The sequence below is a fragment of the Condylura cristata genome, unplaced genomic scaffold (genome assembly GCF_000260355.1).
Source record: "Condylura cristata isolate star-nosed mole 26May11 unplaced genomic scaffold, ConCri1.0 scaffold00005, whole genome shotgun sequence".
Taxonomy (NCBI): Eukaryota; Metazoa; Chordata; class Mammalia; order Eulipotyphla; family Talpidae; genus Condylura; species Condylura cristata.
Window position 1 is genome coordinate 31022910 of NW_004567106.1, and position 20040 is coordinate 31042949.

The window sequence follows — 20040 nt, forward strand, 5'->3', positions numbered from 1 at the left end:
AGGTCAGCCATAATCACTCAACCCCCTGCTCCAAAATATTCATCTTACAGTTTCCTTAGAGAAACAAAAATAAGCAAAAGGGATGGTTAGGGAAGCATGCAAAAGTCCAGTGTGACAAGTATAACTCCACAGGTCTGTTAAGATCAGGAACCAGAGTGCTTCTCCTCTGTGTCTCGGCACCCTACCAAACAAGTTATATCAAAAATTCCCATCTTCTGAATGCAAACTAGTACAACCACTATGGAAAACTGTTTGGAGGTTCCTCAAACTGCTAAACATGGAGCTTCCCTACGACCCAGCAATCTCACTCCTAGGTATCTACCCACAAGACACAAAAACACTGATTCAAAAAGATACCTGCACCCCCATGTTTATTGCTGCTTTATTCACAACTGGAAAGACATGGAAACAGCCCCAACGCCCAAAATTGGATGACTGGATTAAAAAGATGTGGTACATATACACAATGGAATATTACTCAGCAAGCAAAAAAAAACATGCCTTTTGTAGCAACATGGATGGAGCTGGAAAAGATCATGCTTAGTGAAATAAGCCAGAAAGAAAAGGGGAAAAAACGATGGTTTCTCTCATAGCAGGAATATAAAGGAACAAGTGAGAAAATAATGATAATGATGAACAGTTATATACCAGAGACGTTTTGTGGGGGTGGAGTGGGGAATAGGATCAAAACCAGTGTGGGGAGGGAAATGCACTGGACTATGGCGATGGCACATAGGTGATTTGGTGATGGAAAACCCAAAAGGGTTGCAACTGAGATGGAAAAATGCACAAAAATATGTAAAAATAAACTATTATAAAATTTAAAAAAATTCCCATCTTCTTCCATTATGCCATTAAATCCTGGAGTGCAGAAACCACATTTTTCTTTTAAAATTTATTTTCTTATGCCTCACAGTGCTTGACCATCACACATACGTAATACCTGATAAATATGCAATGAAATTTTTGGGGATATAGTTAGAAAAGTTGAAACTTACTTCCACTTATAAATTAAATTAGGCATATATATGCCTAATTTAATCTACTCAATAGGTAGAAATCCTTTTTAAAATATATATACTTTCAATTTGCTCTTCATAAAACTTTTGGGTAGTATTCTTTATGAAATCCATGTGGGCTAACTTTCGTTTTTTCATTTTCCACATTTGACATCCCTCTTTTAAATCTCTGATGGGTATATTAGGTCCCCCCCTCTGACATTGCAGGACCTCTTAGAGATCGAATACAGGAAGCAACAATGAATATATGACACCTCATTTCACTGACTGAAACAGCTGGATTCTTTCTTTTAGGCCCTTTTTGTAGGTCTGTACTTTATCGTCAATTTTGTGGACCAATCTGGAAACTCAGCATCAGCTTTTCCACCTCTTCCCATAATTTGCTGGCACCATGCCAACTACTCCTCTGAAAAATGAGATCCTGAAAAATTAATCTCCTGTACAAGCAGAATATGTCCTTGAGGGAGGCCAAGTTTTGCAGAGAGTTTGCAAGATCTCATTCTCAATTATGATAAAGAATGGAGTTCTACGGCCCTTATTTTTTATTAGGAGGGGCCAGCATTGTATAATCAGCTAATAATTACCAAATACTTATACACCTAGAATCATACATACATTGCTTTATGAAGTCCTTATCAACAACCCTACAAGTTAAATACTATTAGTAGTCCATATCCTGAGAACATGTACGCTTATATAGCTGAAAAAATCACAAAATTAAGGAAGTGTAGAAATGGAGATTTCACTTTATGTCTCTCAGACACCAAAATCCATAGTCTCATCACCAAGACTATATTGTCCTGCTTACAGACTTCTGGTGTGATTAGGCCCCTGGAAAGGCCCATACAAACCAACTGCAGATGTAAGTCACTGATATCAAGGAGGGAGAACAATGCATCCCACCAGTTAAAGAGTAAAAGTATCCTTTAAACATGATTCATTTTCTACATAAGAGACTTATTTAAGGAAAATTCCTTTCTATTCAAAATACTGATGGTAAATGAGAAGTGATTTAAGCTTTACAATAGCTTCATCAGAACCTCACTCGTCAAATCCCAAAATCGTGTTCCTAGAACACACTTCTCAATAAAGAGAAATCAGCAGGGGGAAATGGCAACTAGAAGTCTAATAGGTAAAAGTAGGAAGTGAGTGTGATCTAATGAGCATAAACCACAGTCTTAATGTGCTCATGAGCCACCACCACCACCATCAGCACCATCATCGCATCACTGCCATCACCATTACCTCACTATTATGTTATTACTATGTAACCTCATTCCCAGTGCTCCGAAGGAATGACACTTCTGTTTATCCAAACACAGGCACTGTTTGTACTAGCAACAGGATTAATTCTCTATCTTTTTCTCTTAAAGAAAATGGGTCATGGTGAGTAGTGGTGACCAGTAAATACATTACTATTGTTAACCACACAGTACACTACAATTAGTAAAATCATCAAAAAATTATGGTAAAATTACCCAGAATTATGATATTGGCATAACAGCAGAAGGATAATCCCTCTTCTCACAGCCCATATGTCACACATCAGGCTCTTAAGGTAAACAATTTCATTATTATGCTACCTCTAAGAAATTCTTTATTAAGACCTGAATGATAACATGTATTAAAGATTAAAAAACTGATGATAGGAAATCGAAAAGTTAATCCACAAGTCCTCTATTTGCATTCATACCAGAAGGCCACCAGATCCCCAGGCGACCCTACACCCTAGTGACAGGGCAAAGCAATTCACAAGCTCACAACGGAGCCTTCTGTGACTCCACATAGAGCTGTGCTTTTGCTGGCATGGTTTTGGTGACTGGGCTTGTGTCACTTTCAAGGAACAGTTTTCTGTTCTTGAAATACTAAGTAGAAATCTATTGAAATTTACATTGGTTCTTGCCTTGTAGTTACCAGTTTTAGCTAAAATTACTATGATAATTTATTCTGTACATACTCATAGGTATGGATAGGTCTTTATTTCCTAATAATTGATTTATCATCTCCTATACAATAATATCAAATTACTTCTTTTAAGATTGATGATTTTATGCCTTTTCCAGGGTAGAAGAATGACACAGCATATAAAAGTTAGTATTTTTGATATTAGTATAAAGTGTACTATATTTATATAAACTGAACAGTATTCTCCCTTTAAAAAAGTTTAAAAATCTTTCAATACATGGATAAAAGGACTTTTTAAATTTTTCCTTATAAAACTTAAATGAATCTATTATACCTGTAAAAACTTATCTTTCAGCTACACAAATTATAAAACAAAATTTATAACTGCTACATAAGTAATATATCATAGGCCAAAACATTAATAAAAATAATTGCGCTTACTAACAGCTAGGAAGTGCACTTAATGCTTTCCAAAGTCATCTCTTTTAGCCCTTGCAAGAGCTATGTGAGGTAAATATTGTTATTATTCCCTTTTGTACAGGTGAAGAGAAAGAGGCTTAAAGCAAGGTGTGTCCAGCTCAACACTGAGCGTTTCAACGGGACAATTCTTGGTTATGGTATGTCCTGTGCACTGTAGATGTCTTGCAGCATCTTTGGTCTCTACATCTTAGATGTCAAGAGTCATTCCCACACCCAGATGTGAGAATGCCAAATGTCCTCTGGGGAAACATCACCACACATAAGAACCACTGGCCTAGAGAAATTACACAATTTATTCAAGTTCATACACTCAGCATTAAGTAGAGCAGGGATTAGAAATCAAGTACTGAGTGTAGAATGTACGCTATCATTCAGTAAGATACATTGTTATTCGCTGTATGATAAGTCAAAGAACATAAATTTTCCTTCAAATAGAGAACTGAAAATGAATGTACCTTTCCAACCTTTTCTTTTTCCCTGAGTTAAGGCTCTTGTCCCAATTACTGTTACCTAGCATAATTTTCTCCCCTTCTTTCCATCTTGGTCATGTATCTCAAAAGACTGTCCACTATCACTTGCAGCTGATTTACCCTACAGTAAATAAAGACACAGTCCCTGCCTTCCTGGAGCCCTTAAAGTGCAGGGACTTTTTCTTACCAGTTTCATTAGAAAACCCAAGACTTCTACCCTCCAGCATCTCAAAGCACAAGCCCTTTGCACAATGATTACAGAATTCCAGTTTCTCTCTGAAGGATCTTCCAAGCCCTTAGAGATGGAACAATTCCCATGTGCATTCTATATACTATCATATTTTAGATTCCTAAAAACCCAGGAAGCAAGTTACTATGATTTCCATTTAACCAAGAGGAAACTGAAGTTCTGGCAAAGAGGGGAACCTAGCCAACCATTACACAGAATTTGTTTCAGACTCAGATTTCAACCTAAGTATGGATAACTGCAAACCACAGCTCTTGACTGAACCCCTATCTTTCTTATTTCATAACTGAGCAAAGACTACAAACATTACTCTTTACAAACAGATTCTCTACTTAGCCTATTCAAGCTTTCTTAAATTTTTCATCCAAATTTATGAAAATAAACAGTTCAGATTTGAGAGTGATTCCAACTTGTGGAAAGTCAGGGGGGAAATCAGACACTGACCAGAGAATCTTTGAAAAGAACTATCAGACTAAAAAAAAATTACAAAACATGTTTTCTTTTATATGACTCTATTTCTATTATTTACTTCTTATGCATAGAGTTATGTACTCATGTCTGACTGACTATATCCCTTCAAAACACTTTAAGTTGTTATGTAACAAAATAGGGGATTTTTGAAAAAAACAACTTGATAGTTAAGGTGAAAGATCTTTCCCCATTCAATCACATTATTTAAACATAGACTGTTTTTCTAAGTCTTCATTAAGCTTTTCTGAGATTTTCAACTTGTGGTTTAAGGCCAGTATGAAAATTTTCAGGCATAAAATGTCCCAATGAAAAAAGAACAACAGGTAAGGTGGGGAAATAAACTCCAAAAGATGTATCTTCCTGACCATTGATTTTATTCAGCTTTAAGTTGTTCATTAGGAGAAAAAGAGAGGACTCACAGCTGTAAAGGGAAACGTTATTTTAATCATTGGAATAGAAAGAACTTAAGAAGCTTCTGCCTTCCAAAGACTTGCCTTTCATTACCAGCTCAAACACCTCTCTGCTTTGTGACTCAGTCAAGTTCCTTATTATCCCTGAGTTCCTCATCAGGAAAATACGATCCTTGTGAGGATTAAATAAGATAAAGTATTTGAAGCACCTAGAACACAGTAAATACACAGTAAATTTAACCAATAGTATGCACTTGGGAGATACCTTTATTTTTGCCAAAGTTTATGTTCTGACAACTGTCTTTTAATGTCCTTCCCATGATTAGATCACAGTATTTAGGTGCAATTAGAAGTCATAATTGAGAATGGTCCAGCTGGGAGCCAAATGACCATCAACATGGGATCAGACTATGCCACCTGCCCAGTTACCCACATGCAAATTGGGAATGTTGTTCCTAGTCTCTGGTTTAGCTAGAGCAGAGTTTCTGCCACCACAATCAATGTTGTTTAGTGTCCTGGGCTTCTTGTGGAAGGACCTCAGAGTCAGAGAATCAGAGAATATTATTTATTTAAATTAAATTTAAAGGAACCAGATAAATTCTCATGTTCAAGCTCATTCTTTAAAGATAAAGACATAGGCCACAGAGGAGAAATTGGCATTGCTGATTAGTGGCAGGATCCAAATATGATTCCTTTTTTTTTTTTTTTAACTCAGAATATCTCTTTACCCCGTGTGCTGCAAAAGAAAGAAAAGGCTGATCCCCAATGGAAAAAGCAGTTATGAAACCAACACCTTAAGCAGTTCCATGCTCATATGAGAACATGTGCCTCCTCCTGGTAGTTTCCAACACTCTGTACACTAAGGGAACTGCTCTAATAGCTATGAGAAAAAATCTCTGTGAACATAGTCTTCCAAATGTGATTTCTTCCAAATCTGATTCCTAATCTTCCATCTTTACCAGTAGTTTTCAGCCATACCAATGATTCTCAATCAGAGGTAATTTTCTCCTCTGGGATCACCTTTGGTTATCACAAGCAGAAGGGAGGGTTTACTCCTGGGCTCTTGTGAGTAGAAACTAGATAAGTTTCTAAAACTCCTACAAATAGCACCACAACGAAGAAGGTTAAACGTTGTCACTACACTGTTGGGTCCAGTTAACTGTTTGTTTCCAAGGACTCCAAAATTTGCCTCTTAAGCTACTGCTGTTACATTTGGACTTGGCCCCAATTTATAAGTGCTCACCAGTGATTGAATCACTCAATAAAGTCCAGCATGAGTGCTATTGAATTATCTTAAAGGCACATTTAGGACTTATCAGACAATCTAAGAAAATGATTCTAGAAATCATTTTGGCAAAACACCAGAGAACATCCAAATGTTGAACATCACATGGTTATCAAGTATTCAGAATAATGCATCTCAAACAAATACATTTGATACTACATTAAACATTTCTAAGATTAATGATTTGAATGGAGGAGAGCAGTGATGGAAGCATCAACATAGAGAAGAAAAAATATTCTCAGATTTTCCACCCAAAGTTAGAGTTATATTCTGGGAGAATCAAAAATCCAAACAATTACATACCTTCTGTTTGTCCACCAGGCATGCCAGATGCTTGATAACTATACACAGAGCTCCACTCTTCTTGAGAAAGGACCTCAACTCAAAGGACTAGAATCATAAAAAGGCAGTGTGAGGGCCAAATGGGAGTCTGCATATGGGAGTATGTGATGTCTACCTGCAAAGCCCTTGTAAGTATGAGTGATGTATCAGTCTAACCTTATCAACCCAATACTTTAGTAGTGATCCACAGTAGAAATATATGAAGGATCCCAATCCAATTCATTCATAAATTCAACCTGTATTTAATAAATACCAACTATGTCCAAAGCACCAATCACTGAGGGAGCATATTCCCTACTCAAAAAAAAAAAGTAACTATGATTCTAATAACGGGATGTATGCAACTATTTTATATGAAATTAGAACAGTAGTAACTGAGAGGGAGAGATCTCTTGTGAATGAAAAGACCTAAGAATGTTTCATGGAAAAAATGGGGTTTAAATCAAACACTTAAATGATGGGATTTCCAAAGGAAAAAAATGAACTGTCTTAAATAATAGAAATATTATGGATAGAGAATATAAATATGAAGAGTCAGTGAAGAGTTCGGTTTAACTAGAACATAGGGTGAATGGAAGTCATTACCAGAGACAGAGCAGAAAATTTGAGGTAGAGACAGATATGGGCACCCTTAAAGTCCTTTATGAGAAGACAGATCTGTATTAACCAAAGGAAATTGATGAAGATTTGTGTTGCTAATTTTTAAGCTGACACGGCACAATCAGAGACATTATGGAAAAAGTAACAGACGCAGGTAGGCAGAATGGATATGAAGAAACCAGAGTAAAGAGAGTGAGTAGGAGGTAATCTGAGAGATGGGTAAATTTGAATCAAAATCATAAGAGTAAAAATAGTAAGAAGGAAAATCCCACAGCCTAGTCAGAGACCCATTTATTATGAGTTAAAAGTTGTTAAAGTTAAGGGCCCTGCCCAGTGGTGCAGCAGGTTAAAGCACAGCACTGAGAAGCTAAAGCCACTTCTATATGAGTTCAATCCCTGCCCTGGAGGTGACCCACATGGCTGGCAGACCTCTCCTGACCCATCCGCTGCTCCCCTCAGCAGTATACTTCGTTGATCTGCCTGCTCTGCTCCCCACTCTGTCTACTCTGCTCCCCACTCTGTCTACTCTGCTCCCCACTCTGTCTCTGGTGAATCCTCTCACTGCCCCTGCACCTCTGGCCTGTACCCCAGTTCTGTATGCATAAATAAATAAATCTTAAAAAAAAAGAAAGTTGTTAAACTTGAAGTGTACACACAATAGAAGACCATTGAAAGTGACTCAAAAGTTTTGATGCTGAGTGAGTGAGAGAAGGGTAATCATTATCAGACATGCAGATGAAAGAGAAAAGAAACTGAATTGTGCCTTAGAAGATCCTCAACTCAGGAAATGATCACTCAGTGCCAATGTTAATTCTGCTACTAGTGTCCAGGTATATTTCTGAGATTCACTGCTTGAGCTACTACTACATCTCAGATCCCTTTCTTACCATGCCTGGTTCTATATCCTGTCATTTTTTCATTGCAATGGCAAAGTACAACAGTCTACTGATTTTATATCAGCAATGCTGAAAGTAGGTCAGAATTCAACAATAAGTCTTAATATTTGGCAATAAAGTAAGGGCACTGGTTAACAGAAGATAACCTGCTACCATAAGGATATAGCCACTGAGAGCTGATATCCATTAGGATATTACCTTCCAGCCTCATGCATGACAAACTATTATTAACAGCAAAGGTGGAAGTTCTGTTGATGACTCATTATTGTGATGATTCATGAAGACTAAGATGGACACCTGACTAAGAGAAACATTTGCTGAATTTGATCAATTACATCATCAAATGTGATTACTGAGACATAAAAATCCAAGCGTAAGAAGGCAGACACTGGGAGAAAAAATAATTCTTGGTTTTGCCTTGCAACAGAGAGAATCCACTCTATTACCTGCGTGTGTGATATACACTTTATCAATTATCTCGCATGTTTGTACCCTGAATTGTCTTCCCCCTAATATTCATAATATTTTGAGCCACTTACCAATTTAATAAAAAGTCTAAAGAATCAGCAAATCATACTATGTTAAAAAATGCAAATCAAAAAAATTCTCAACTAACCTATTAGACCCATCTTTGAAGCACCATGAATAATAAGCAACAGTATAGAATCTCTTTATAATCTAGTGAGAGAAGGTGTATCATAGTGTGTAAGTATTCCCCAGAAGACTAAATACCCCAAATGAGCTATTTTGGTACCTGACACTGTTTTGTTCATGTATGTCTCACCGATAAGCCTGCATTCTACTTCACAGGTATGTAAAATTTTTATATATCTTTTTATTTCCAGTATTTATGTAAACATATGGGAGTAGTAGTAACTAAAGTTTTGTTACATTGGAAGATTTTTCAAAAGTACTGTGAAAGTGAGTCTCAAAGTAATTAAATAATTGAAGAGATGAGAGATTGTTGGCTAAAGTTAATTGTTCACCAAAATGTCTAGATTTCTAAAATCATATATACAGTCACATGTATAGTCATAAATATAGTCAAAACCAAAGTTTCCACTTAAGTTATTTAAATGGAGCTAGGATTAACAGCAAAGCAACAAAACCTCCATGCTAATGTGGGGTTTAACTACCATTGTGGCTCAAAATTTCCAACTCTGATCATCCTGACCAAAGGACCTCCATAGCAGAAAAATGAAACTGTATGTAAATTGTACACATATTTGCAGAGGCCCTCAGCTTGTGGATAAGTCTTTACTTGTACACATACCTCTGATGGTACTGGACAATCACAGAAATTAGGGTATGAGCACATATGTGTGTGGATGTGCACATGTGTTAGAAAAACTTCTAACACACAATCAGCATATAGCCTCATGATTGACAAAAATTCCTTTATTCAGGAGCAGCCCAAAAGTATTTGATGATTTCTAGGTATTTGTGATTATTTTGTACATGTTCTAGCATGCTTTCTCAAAAATTTAAGCTTCTCATAGCCAAATCTGGTAACTTAAAAAACTACTTGATGAGAATTTTATGGGAAAGCAGGCTTCCTGTGTAATCTCCCTGTCAACTTACCATTTCATCATTTCAGCAAATCTCTTGGAATAAATGATACTTTGAACAAGTCTCATTCAAAAGGAAAAAGATGACTACTTTTAAATGCTGATTTAAAACCCAATCCAATAAGGTTTTCTGTGCATAAATAAGCTTGTCTCCTACCTCTTGGTGTCCTTTCTAGCCAGGTAAAGAGTACTTCTAACAACACTCTTTTGGTTGAGATTCTCGTCTTGGAAAAGATAGATGTCTCCCTTAATATTAAAAGTGAAAGGCCGTAGAATCACTATCATCAAAACATTCTTTTGTGCTCCGACAACTGCCTAGTGCTTTATAAAATACTTTTTAAAACACATTTAACTCAGTTAAGTGATAGTAGGATGATGATGGTGTTGAAAGTCAGTGAAGTTTTTTTCTTTAACATGACTTTGAAAGGTTAATAAATATGTAGGTGAAACAAAATAAAATTTAGCAAGAAAATTTAAAGATCAGTAAGTTATTTTTATACTTAGAACTATCTTTCCCCCAATGTTTAAAGCAAAACTACAATATCTAAACCCTGTAAGTTATTTCACTTAGTTCTCCTACACACAACCACCAGCTTTATTTGACTAATCAACTGAAGCCAGAAAACTACACTTAGAATTCAACTAACCAGTTGAGTCCACACCAGTATGCAAAATCTAATGTGGAAAAGGAATCATTGCTACTCTTGTAAGTCCCACTCCAAATAAATCATCAAATAGAGGGCCCTCCCTGGTGGCACAGCAGGTTAAAACACAGCACTAAGAAACTAAAGCCACTACAACATGAGCTCGATCTTCCACCCAGGAGGTGGTCTACATGGCGTGGCAGATGTCTCCTGACCTGCCCACAGCAATGTACTTCCTTAGTCTGCCTGTTCTTCTCCCTGTTCTGTCTCTGGTGAATCCTCTCACCACTCTTGTACCTCTGGCCTATACCCCAGTTCTTTATGCATAAATAAATAAATCTTTTTTAAAATCATCAAATAGATAAACATACATTCAAACAGACCAGCAGCTAACAGAGGTATTAAGCAATAGTTAAAGATGCCTATTATTCATCAACTAAGGTATCCACATATTTCAACTCTATAGATTCCCAGAAAAGATCTCAAACAAATCACTCTGAAAAAGGCAGAAGATGGGGTACATGAAGAATGGCTCAATTTCTTTAATACCCTTTCTTCAAGAGATGAACTCCATGTGACTTCTCTTGAATCTGGGTAAGGATTCAAGACTAATAAGATAAAATAGAAGTGATTTTGTGCCAGTTTATGGCCCAAGTTATAATTAAGAGATCATCAGCTTCCACTTCTTATCTCTAAGACTCCCAGGAATAAGAAGTCCAACTTCCATGGAGACATACCAGAGGATGAAGCCAGAGCGATAAAATAAAGAGAGAAAGAAACACAGAGTGCCAGAGCTCCCCACATGTGAGTGAAGAAGACATCTTGGGAGAGGACTTTCCATCCCCCAAGCCCCAGGTGACACAAGGTGGGTCAAATCCAAACCAACTAGGCAAGTCCTTCATGAATTCCTGACGCAAAATTTTTGAGCAAATTAAAACAATTGTTTTAAGCCATTAGTCTGAGGATGGTTTTTCACTCAATGATAGATTAGTAGACATAGATCTGTTTCATATGAAAATATGTATGTGATTAAAAATAGAAGAGTTCAAACCTCAAAAACAGAGGACTGCTCTATTAATTTGCACTTTATATGACTCCAGTGAAGCTGGTACAAGACAGTCTGCTTTTTTATTACCTCGACATAATAAAAATGCAACAGCATTCACGTCAGATATGCAAAAATATGCTTTCAGAAAACTCAACATAGTAATTTGAAATTTGACAGGTTGGAGCAGCTCTCTTATGAAACTCCCTCTCATCTGTCTATTTATCTCTCTTTAAAATAAAATTGAGGCAACTTTGAAATATCTCATACCCTAGGTTAACTACATATGAAAATGATAAATTACCTTTTACTACTGAACACTATTATGCCCTCTACTTTGAGTGGTTAATTTGCATACTGCTCAGTGGTTCACATGCAATTACTACCATGTGCCTGATGAACCTGAACAAGACAGAATTATTTAGCCATCTGTGTAAGTTCTCTATATTCAAAAAGGTATAGTAACCACTAAGAAGCCTTAGAGTTTTAGCTAATTTTATCACAATAATTCATTCACAATAATGCTACACTGCATAGCAAATGATGACACCACTACTTGGGATTATGGGCTTTATTTAGAAATTGTAGGACCCTAGGTAATATGCTATGAGATAAAGCACATTAGATAAGGTAGGGTGAGAACTCTCCTGCACTGCTAGTGGGAATGCATACCAGTCCTACCACTATAGAAAGCTGTATGGAAGTTCCTCAATCTACTAAAAATGGAGCTACCATATGACCCAACAATTCCACTCCTAGGGATCTACCCAAATGACACAAAATCATTAATAATAATAAAAAATACATACACCCCTGTTTATTTCAGCATTATTTATAATAGGTAAAATGTGGAATCAATGCAAATATCCAAAAATACACGACTGGATCGAGAAGATGTGGTACATATACACAAATGGAATACTATTCAGCAATCAAAAAGATAAACTAATGCCATCCACAACAAATTGGATGGAGCTAGAAAGGATTATGCTCAGTGAAATAAGTCAGAAGGAACAAGAAAAATACCAGAGGGTTTCACTTACAGGAGGAATATAGGAAATCTAGGGGGGAAAAAAATAATCAGACAACTATAAGTCAGTTATATTCTGCAGGGGAGAGTGAGAAGAGCACAAGAGAATATGAAGAGGGTGCATGGGTGAATTGGTGGTGGAACTTCTCTGGGGACAACATCTGCAAAAAGAAAGCAAACAAAAATGATGTAAAGTACATACAAATAAATAAATTATATATTTTTTAATAAAAGAAAAGGTGAGCCCTCCCTGGTGGCGCAGCGGGTAAACACAGCACTAAGAAGCTAAAGCCACTTCAGCATGAGTTCAATCTCTGGCCCCGGAGGTGACCCACGTGGCATGGCAGACCTCTCCTGACTCGACCGCTGCTCCCCTCAGCAATGTACATTGTCAGTTGGCCTGTTCTGCTCCCAACTCTGTCTCTGGTGAGTCCTCTCATGGCCCCTGCACCTCTGGCCTATCCCCCAGTTCTGTATGCATAAATAAATAAATCTGTAAAAAAAAAAAAAGTGAAAGTGGCTTTCTCAAAGTAGCATTGGTGAAACTCACTGGTGGATTTTAATTGCATTAGGGATTGCTGGTCTCAATGTAATCTGTTTAAAACTATACTACTACAGTCAAATATCATCAGTGAAACACAGACACTAGATATTTATTTAGACCAAATGAGGGACCTCTAATGCTTGGTGAAAAAAAATTATTGAAACCACACAATTTCTTTGGAATGTGCATTTTAAACTCTTTTCAATAAGATGGTGTTTTGCATTAAGAGTATTCTAACTGCCTCTCCTTCCTTGATGGAAGTCATCGAGGCTAGAATAGTTGATATTAGAACATCTCTGTCATTAAGAAAGGTTTAAGAAAGAGTATCATTACTCAGTTTTCATTGGGTCAGATCCAGAATTCAAAGACATTTCCTCAAAAACACCTGAGAAGAATCACATGATTTTATCTAATAAATGAAAGAAGAAATACAGACACTAAGAAAAACAATCTAGGTTTACATTTTAGTCTACTCCAGATTGAGCTATATCTAATTACAGCAGTGGCACTTCTAGTGCCACCAGCAACAATCTGAAAAAATACACCAATTGAACAGAGTTCACTCCATAAGGAGAGCAGTTAGTAATCATTCATTCACACACAGAATTTACTGAGGAGCTACTTACTATATTCCAGGCACTGTGGCAGATACAAGAGATAGCAGAAGGCATAATATACCAGGTGCTTACATTTAGTCTGGGAGCAAGAAAGAGAGCGTAGATATAGGAGCACAAGGAACACGGACACACAGCCCAGAGTATCACCTGTGCAAAGGAACAGTGTTTGATGGGGATGAAGGAAGAGTAAGTGCAAAGAACAGAGGGATGAGTCAGCATGGCGGGGTCAGAGAACTACAGTTAACAAGCCAGATATTTACCCACTTTGACATGGTAAGACTTTCCTGGATAACTTTGAAATTACCATATTTTGCCCAAGCTAATTCAAGAAAAACCCACTGACATGTGAAATCTAGACCCTTAAGTAAGATTAAGATAAATACAGTCACTAAAAGTCGACCAAAAGTTCTTCCTAAGATGATTATATCTTTAGATCCACAACGTTGATGAAAATCGGCAAGTAAAGTTTAGAGAATAAAAAGGGAGATTAAGAAGTAGGGGATGAGCCTGGAGAAATAAAAGAAGCCAAGAGGGCCCTCCCTGTTGGTGCAGCGGGTTAAAGCACAGAACTAAAAAGCTAAAGCCACTTCAGCATGAGTTTGATCCCTGCCTGCCCCAGAGCAGACCTCTCCTGTCTCTCCAGCTGCCCCCCTCAGCAGTGTACTTCGTCAGTTGGCCTGTTCTGCTCCCCCTTCTATCACTGGTGAATCCTCTCACTGCCCCTGCACCTCTGGCCTGTACCCCACTTCTGTATGCATAAATAAATAAATCTTAAAAAAAAAAAGAAGAAGAAGAAGAGCCAAGAACCCCTTATGTGCCATTATGGCCCAACTAAATTCATGAAAACAAATGAAAAGGAAAATGTGAATATAAGATGAGCCAATGTGTAAGTTCCACATGATAGAAGTTCATGGCACTACTCTATTATTTAGAGAACCCATTTTCCCTCTCTCTATTCATAATTTGCATGCATACACAAAAACACATGCTGCTCCCAAGTCAGCAGCTCTCTGTCAAAGGACACTTCAATGCAAAGTTCAAATAATACCTACTGACAAATGGTTCTCAACTGGGCATGCAGTCAAAGAACCAGTAAGTTTTTTCTGACCTGAAAATACACATGATACATCCAGTTCAGGGTCTGCCTGACCCCATGGTGGTTTCCACACCCTAGCGTCTGCCTGCAAAGTCTGGCCCCAAGCCAGGTTACTGACTCCTCTTTATAGATCTGCTTTTCCATGCAATGGGTGTATGGTGGATGATGATAGATGGAAAAAAATTGTACTTTAAATACCCTTCCTACAGTCAAATCAACATGACGTCAATACTCTTAAAGAATTTTTACCAAAGCTTTGAGCACAATGGCACTTTATCAGTGAATCAGGCAAAGGGAATTTCAGGCAAAAGAAAATGCAAACATTGAGTGCGTTTAAATCCCTCCCTGTGTGCAGAACCTAATTCATAATGAGATAAAGGAATACTATCAATGTGTGTTTTCGAGAAAATGACAAGATTTTACTAGTGAATTTTTATGTTTAATATGTAAATGAACATCTTTTTTCACTTGCATGTTAACCTGGGATTTTCACTGCTTTATGTTTTGAGTAAAAAGGAGCAGAAAAGACTGGAGTTAAATTGTTATTCTTATTATCTACTATTACATATACCTTTTCTTTTAGAAAAAGTTAATTATAATTACTGTTCACACATTAAAAAAAAAAAACTGCCTGTGTTCTTTATGCATAAGCCTTCAGTATCCTCAGTCCAGTCCTTTCTTGGTCAAGGTTTTACTAAAATCACTAGCTCAACAACAGCAATAGCTTTTTATTCTGTATGATCCACTCTTGGGTTGATACACGTTACGGGGCCACACTAACCACCTGCAGTCAGTATTTAGTTTTACAGCAGCAGTAGCAATTCCAAGATAAAACAGGGAACTCGATGAGAAGGAATCAAGAGACTGTTTATTGCAATTCTTGTCCACCATGAATCCGACTTGAGCAGATCTGTCAATGACTCAACCAACCAGCTCCCCTTCTCAGAAGATGCTCTTACCTCTGGGATGTTTTCTTATATTTTCTCCTGTAGGAAAAGAAGCATAAACACATATTAGAAAAGGGTTAGAAGCAGGCAGAGGGTTAGAAAAATGTTAATTTTAATGGGAGGGGCATGGAATTGAACACTTTGCAAATAGACCAGTTGCAAGTTTGGGATTCTTATGCTATACTGTAGTCAAGTATATATAACCCTAGTTTAATGGCAACAGAACAGCATCCCAAGAGCTCAGTGGCTCTTGCCCACTATGTTTTTCCCTTTTATCTTTGAGAGAGCAACAGTGTAATCTAAAAAGGGAGGTTCCCTGGCCCTAATGAAGGGTAGAGCTGAGCAGCGAAAGGAAAAAGGACTAGGGAGAGAAGACTTGGAGGAGGCATATGGAGCAGAGAGACATGTGAAGAAGCTGTGCTCTTCTTTTTTTTTTTTTTTGTACATTTTTTTTTCCACCTCAATTGTAACCCCCGCGGGTTTCCCATCACCAAGTCACCCATGTCACTTCTTGACCTTGGACTTGCACCAGGGACTTGGGGAACTGGAATGTGACACTTAGAAAAGACATGGGTGAGAGACCCACAGGGAAGCTGACAACGCAGCCTTCATCTTGACTTGTACTTTCATTTCGCTCTTTTTTTTCCAGAATTGCCTTGTCCTTTGTGCTCCTTTCCTGTATTTTCTGTCAGGAGGTGCCTTAGCTTTCCGGCCTCATGGCCCTGCTTGGGCCAACCCTGTTTGGCTGGGCATTTACCCCAAAGGAGACGGATAACTTCAGGCATTTTCTTTGGAAACTATAATCCTTTCTTCTGTTCTCTCTACTGCATATGCATACTAGTCCTATTAAAGTTCTTTTCTACTGAAGGTCTTATGCACTGAGAGTATATCTTGTCTGTATGCGCTAGATGGCAAAGCCTATTTAGAGTGTGTGGAGTTTGGGGGTCTTAAAGTACACTTCATTCTGCCTGCTAACTAAGAGGAACACAGCATCTTAACTGAGGTCAGGCTTTAAAGATAGCAAGGTCCAGATTCAAATCCTAGCAATTCGTGGTGTTGTTGAGAAACAAAGAGGCAATAACTATTAGTTATTTGTACAGCCACTATTGTTACTATTACCCCCCCATCCAGTACCTTTTAAAACTGTGCTTTTAAATGTCAATGTGTAATCATACAATTAAACCACAAGATCAATATAAAGTCTGCAAAGAAAGAAGTTGTAGAACACACTGCCGATAGTTCATAAGACTAATGCATATTTGAGGGTTGCTTAGAATGTAGATCTTAAAGTTCACATCACAAGGAAAACAATTTTGTAACCACGTGTGATGATGGGTGCTAGCAACACTTCTTGTAGTGACCATCTAGCAATATATACAGATAGGAAATCATTACATTCTACACTTGAAACTAATATGTTATATGATTATATCTCAATAAATCAATATTTTTTAAGGGAAAGAGGGGTAATGAGAAAGTTTACAAAGCAAAAGTGAGGCAAGCGGCAGTAGGAACTTGCTAATGTGGGCTGTCTCCTGAAGAGCAATTCTCCAGAAGTGGCTGGAATTTACTGGTAAGACACTGCTCATTACAGTCCTCATTTAGCCTCGGGCAAATCTGCTGGGCTTGGGGCTAATTAATCCATCAAATGGAGATAGTATATGCCCTGTGGATATTAAGAAGGAAAGTGACCATAAAAATGTACTGTCCCGCTATCCCCAAGTTTCCATGCTTCTGTCAGCTTTGGTAGACTCTGAAGGCTCTCAAAAAATTCTAATTAGGCTCTTCACTACAGGGAATTACAGGAAGGGAAGTGCCAGGGGAGGAAACTCATCTCCTTGTGAAGAGAAGTACAAATCTCCTTGGGAAGTACAAATCTTCCCGGTGTCCCTAGTTCCACACCCGCAACCCGATTACAGTCACTGTACCCAGGAAACCAGGAGACTGATTTGCTAACAAAAAAAGTAAGTCAACACTCTTTTTGTTGTTGTTTATAAAGGCAGACGTTTCAAGTTCAGAATCACTATGACCCATTTTGTCTTTGTTCAAATGAAAACATAGATGGCAATGACAGGTGCAAGGTAGAGGTGGCAGCAACATAGAACCGGCAGGACAGTGGCTAGTCACAAACCAATAGCAACTTATCCGAGGATTACCATGATCTAGGACTGTCACTCAACACATGGCTTCTTTTACTTTCCTTTTATTAATTTTCATATATTCTTATTAAAATTGAGTTTTATAAGTACAATTAGAAAAAAAATTAACTTTTAAAAAGAAGATCCCTGATCATGCTTATTGAAATAAGCCAGAAAGAAAAAGAAAAATACCAAATGGTTTCACTCATAGCAGAAGCATAAGGGACAGGAGGAAAATAATAATAATAGTAATGAACAACTATATACCAGAGACATTTTATGGGGGTGCAGGGGGAAGTGGAGGGGGAAGTGCACGGACTATGGTGATGTCACACAGGTGATTTGGTGATGGGAAGCCCACGGGGATTACAACTGAGATGGAAAAGGGCACAAAATGATGTAAAAATAAACTACTATGATATAAAAAGATAAATTTAAAAAATATAAAAAAGAAGAAAAAGATGATCCCCGAGAGAAGGGATCTTACTTCTTGCCTTGCCTTGTCTCATCCATGGTTTGAAAAGAGTTCTAGAATGTTAACAGGCTCTTCCCCCTCTCTACCTGTAAGGGATCCTGCAAGCTCTACGCAAGTTTTAGTTTCCACATCAATAAGATGGAAAGAATAATTTCAGAAAACATGCTGCATTGAATTTACCAGGTACCATGTAGGCTGTGCAAGGAGAAGTCTAAAACTTAGAGACCACATCACCCCTTGTTTTGAGTTTCCTAAGGTAAGCGGCCTTGTCACATAGGTCTCCATCTATCCCAAGGGTTGCATGTGTTTGGCTATTAGCAAAATAAAGGAATCACATGCCACTGTGACTCACACCCATCAAGTAAGGGTTGTGCACTTGGTAACCCAAAGAGGAAAGAAGAAACCTGATTTTCAGTCCAAGTTGCCATCCTGATACTCACTCTCAGCCTTCACAGACACTTCATGCCTTCACAGATCCCAGACTTGCTGCCTTCCTCCATTTAGACCTATGTAGCCCCCAAATAAAGATAGACTGAATCTAAATAGTGCCACCTTACACTGGAGCTGGAAAGTTAAACTTAAAACACAAGAGAAAAATGTAGCTTCATTAAAATTTTAAGATCCTACTCATAGATCCCTCTCACTGGGCGAGATCAGTGAGGCCTGAGTCCTGCTCATTCTTTAGTTCTCAGCTGAGAGATCAATTCCTCCTGAAAACCCTTCAGTGCCTCCCAAACTGCATTATGCCCTTTTGTGTGTCCATGTCGGCCAGCACTTACCCACATGTTTTCACTTACTCCAAACAGAGTGGTCTATTAGCCTGATGCAAGGATGATGGCTTGTCCACTTACCTACTGTGTTACTCTGCCGAACACAGCTGTTCAACATATTGTCATTGAATGAATGAGTGAATTTATACAGCAACTCATCAGAAAACATTCTACTTACTAGTTTATTACTATGAGCAATGAGACATCGCCCACACACATGGTCTCCCCCATAGGAAAAGTGCAATGGGAGCTGTAGAGGGTTCACAGCCATTGAATTTGCTCTGTTCTACATCTGTTCCATACATTAACTCACTGTGGACTCCTACAAACCCTGGTCTTTCTTTACCTGTTCTGTGTCATATGATACAGAAACTTAAAGTGTTTGGGACAGAAAGTAAATTCTGAGGGCTTCAAAGAAAGTCAAGGAAATTATACAAAGAAGTCAAAGGATGCCAGGAGGAAACTTAGACACTAGACAAAAATAAACATTGGACAAAACCAACAACAATAGAACATTCTGGGTTTTTTCCATCCAGACAAGAAATTAACTGGAAAAGAAGCCAGTTTATTCTTAGCCTTCTGTTTTTAACTTCAAAAGAATTTACCCTTGATTCATAATCTGAAAGACAAAGGGAATGTTTTTAAGTGTTCTGTTGGGGGTTTTCAATGTTTAAACTTACCATTCTTTAAAACTTAAAACAATAAATCACAAGTTTCAAAGATTCCTAGAACTACACTGAGCTGATATAGAAAGTGGAGCATGACCAGAAGCGAGGTGTGCTGGGAGCTGGCAAAGTTGGCAGTGAAGAAGGCAGGCAGAGGGAGGCCATCTGTATGCAGTCAACTACCGACCCCCTCAGTGAAGGACCACAGCAGCTAAAACTCTGGCTCTACTTATCTTCACACACAGCATTGTTTGTTTTAATATTTATTTATTTATTTATTCATTTATTCATTTACTTATTTTATGTATATAGAACTGAGACAAAGCTCAGAGATTCAGGGATGGGGAGAGGATTATGTATGTATGTATGTATGTAT

General features: G+C 37.8%; 1 protein-coding gene across 8 annotated transcripts in view; it reads right to left on the reverse strand.

The window, feature by feature from the left end:
• Positions 1 to 20040, reverse strand: part of PDE1C (phosphodiesterase 1C, calmodulin-dependent 70kDa) — a 465170-nt gene that overhangs the window by 198993 nt on the left and 246137 nt on the right. For 3 of the 8 annotated variants that reach the window (XM_004676840.2, XM_012720876.1, XM_004676841.2), the window contains one exon: positions 15629 to 15655. The exons of the other annotated variants lie outside the window; for them this stretch is intronic. In XM_004676840.2, coding sequence (XP_004676897.1) covers positions 15629 to 15655 — 27 coding nt within the window. The remainder of the gene's footprint in view (positions 1 to 15628; positions 15656 to 20040) is intronic. 8 annotated transcript variants of the gene reach the window in all.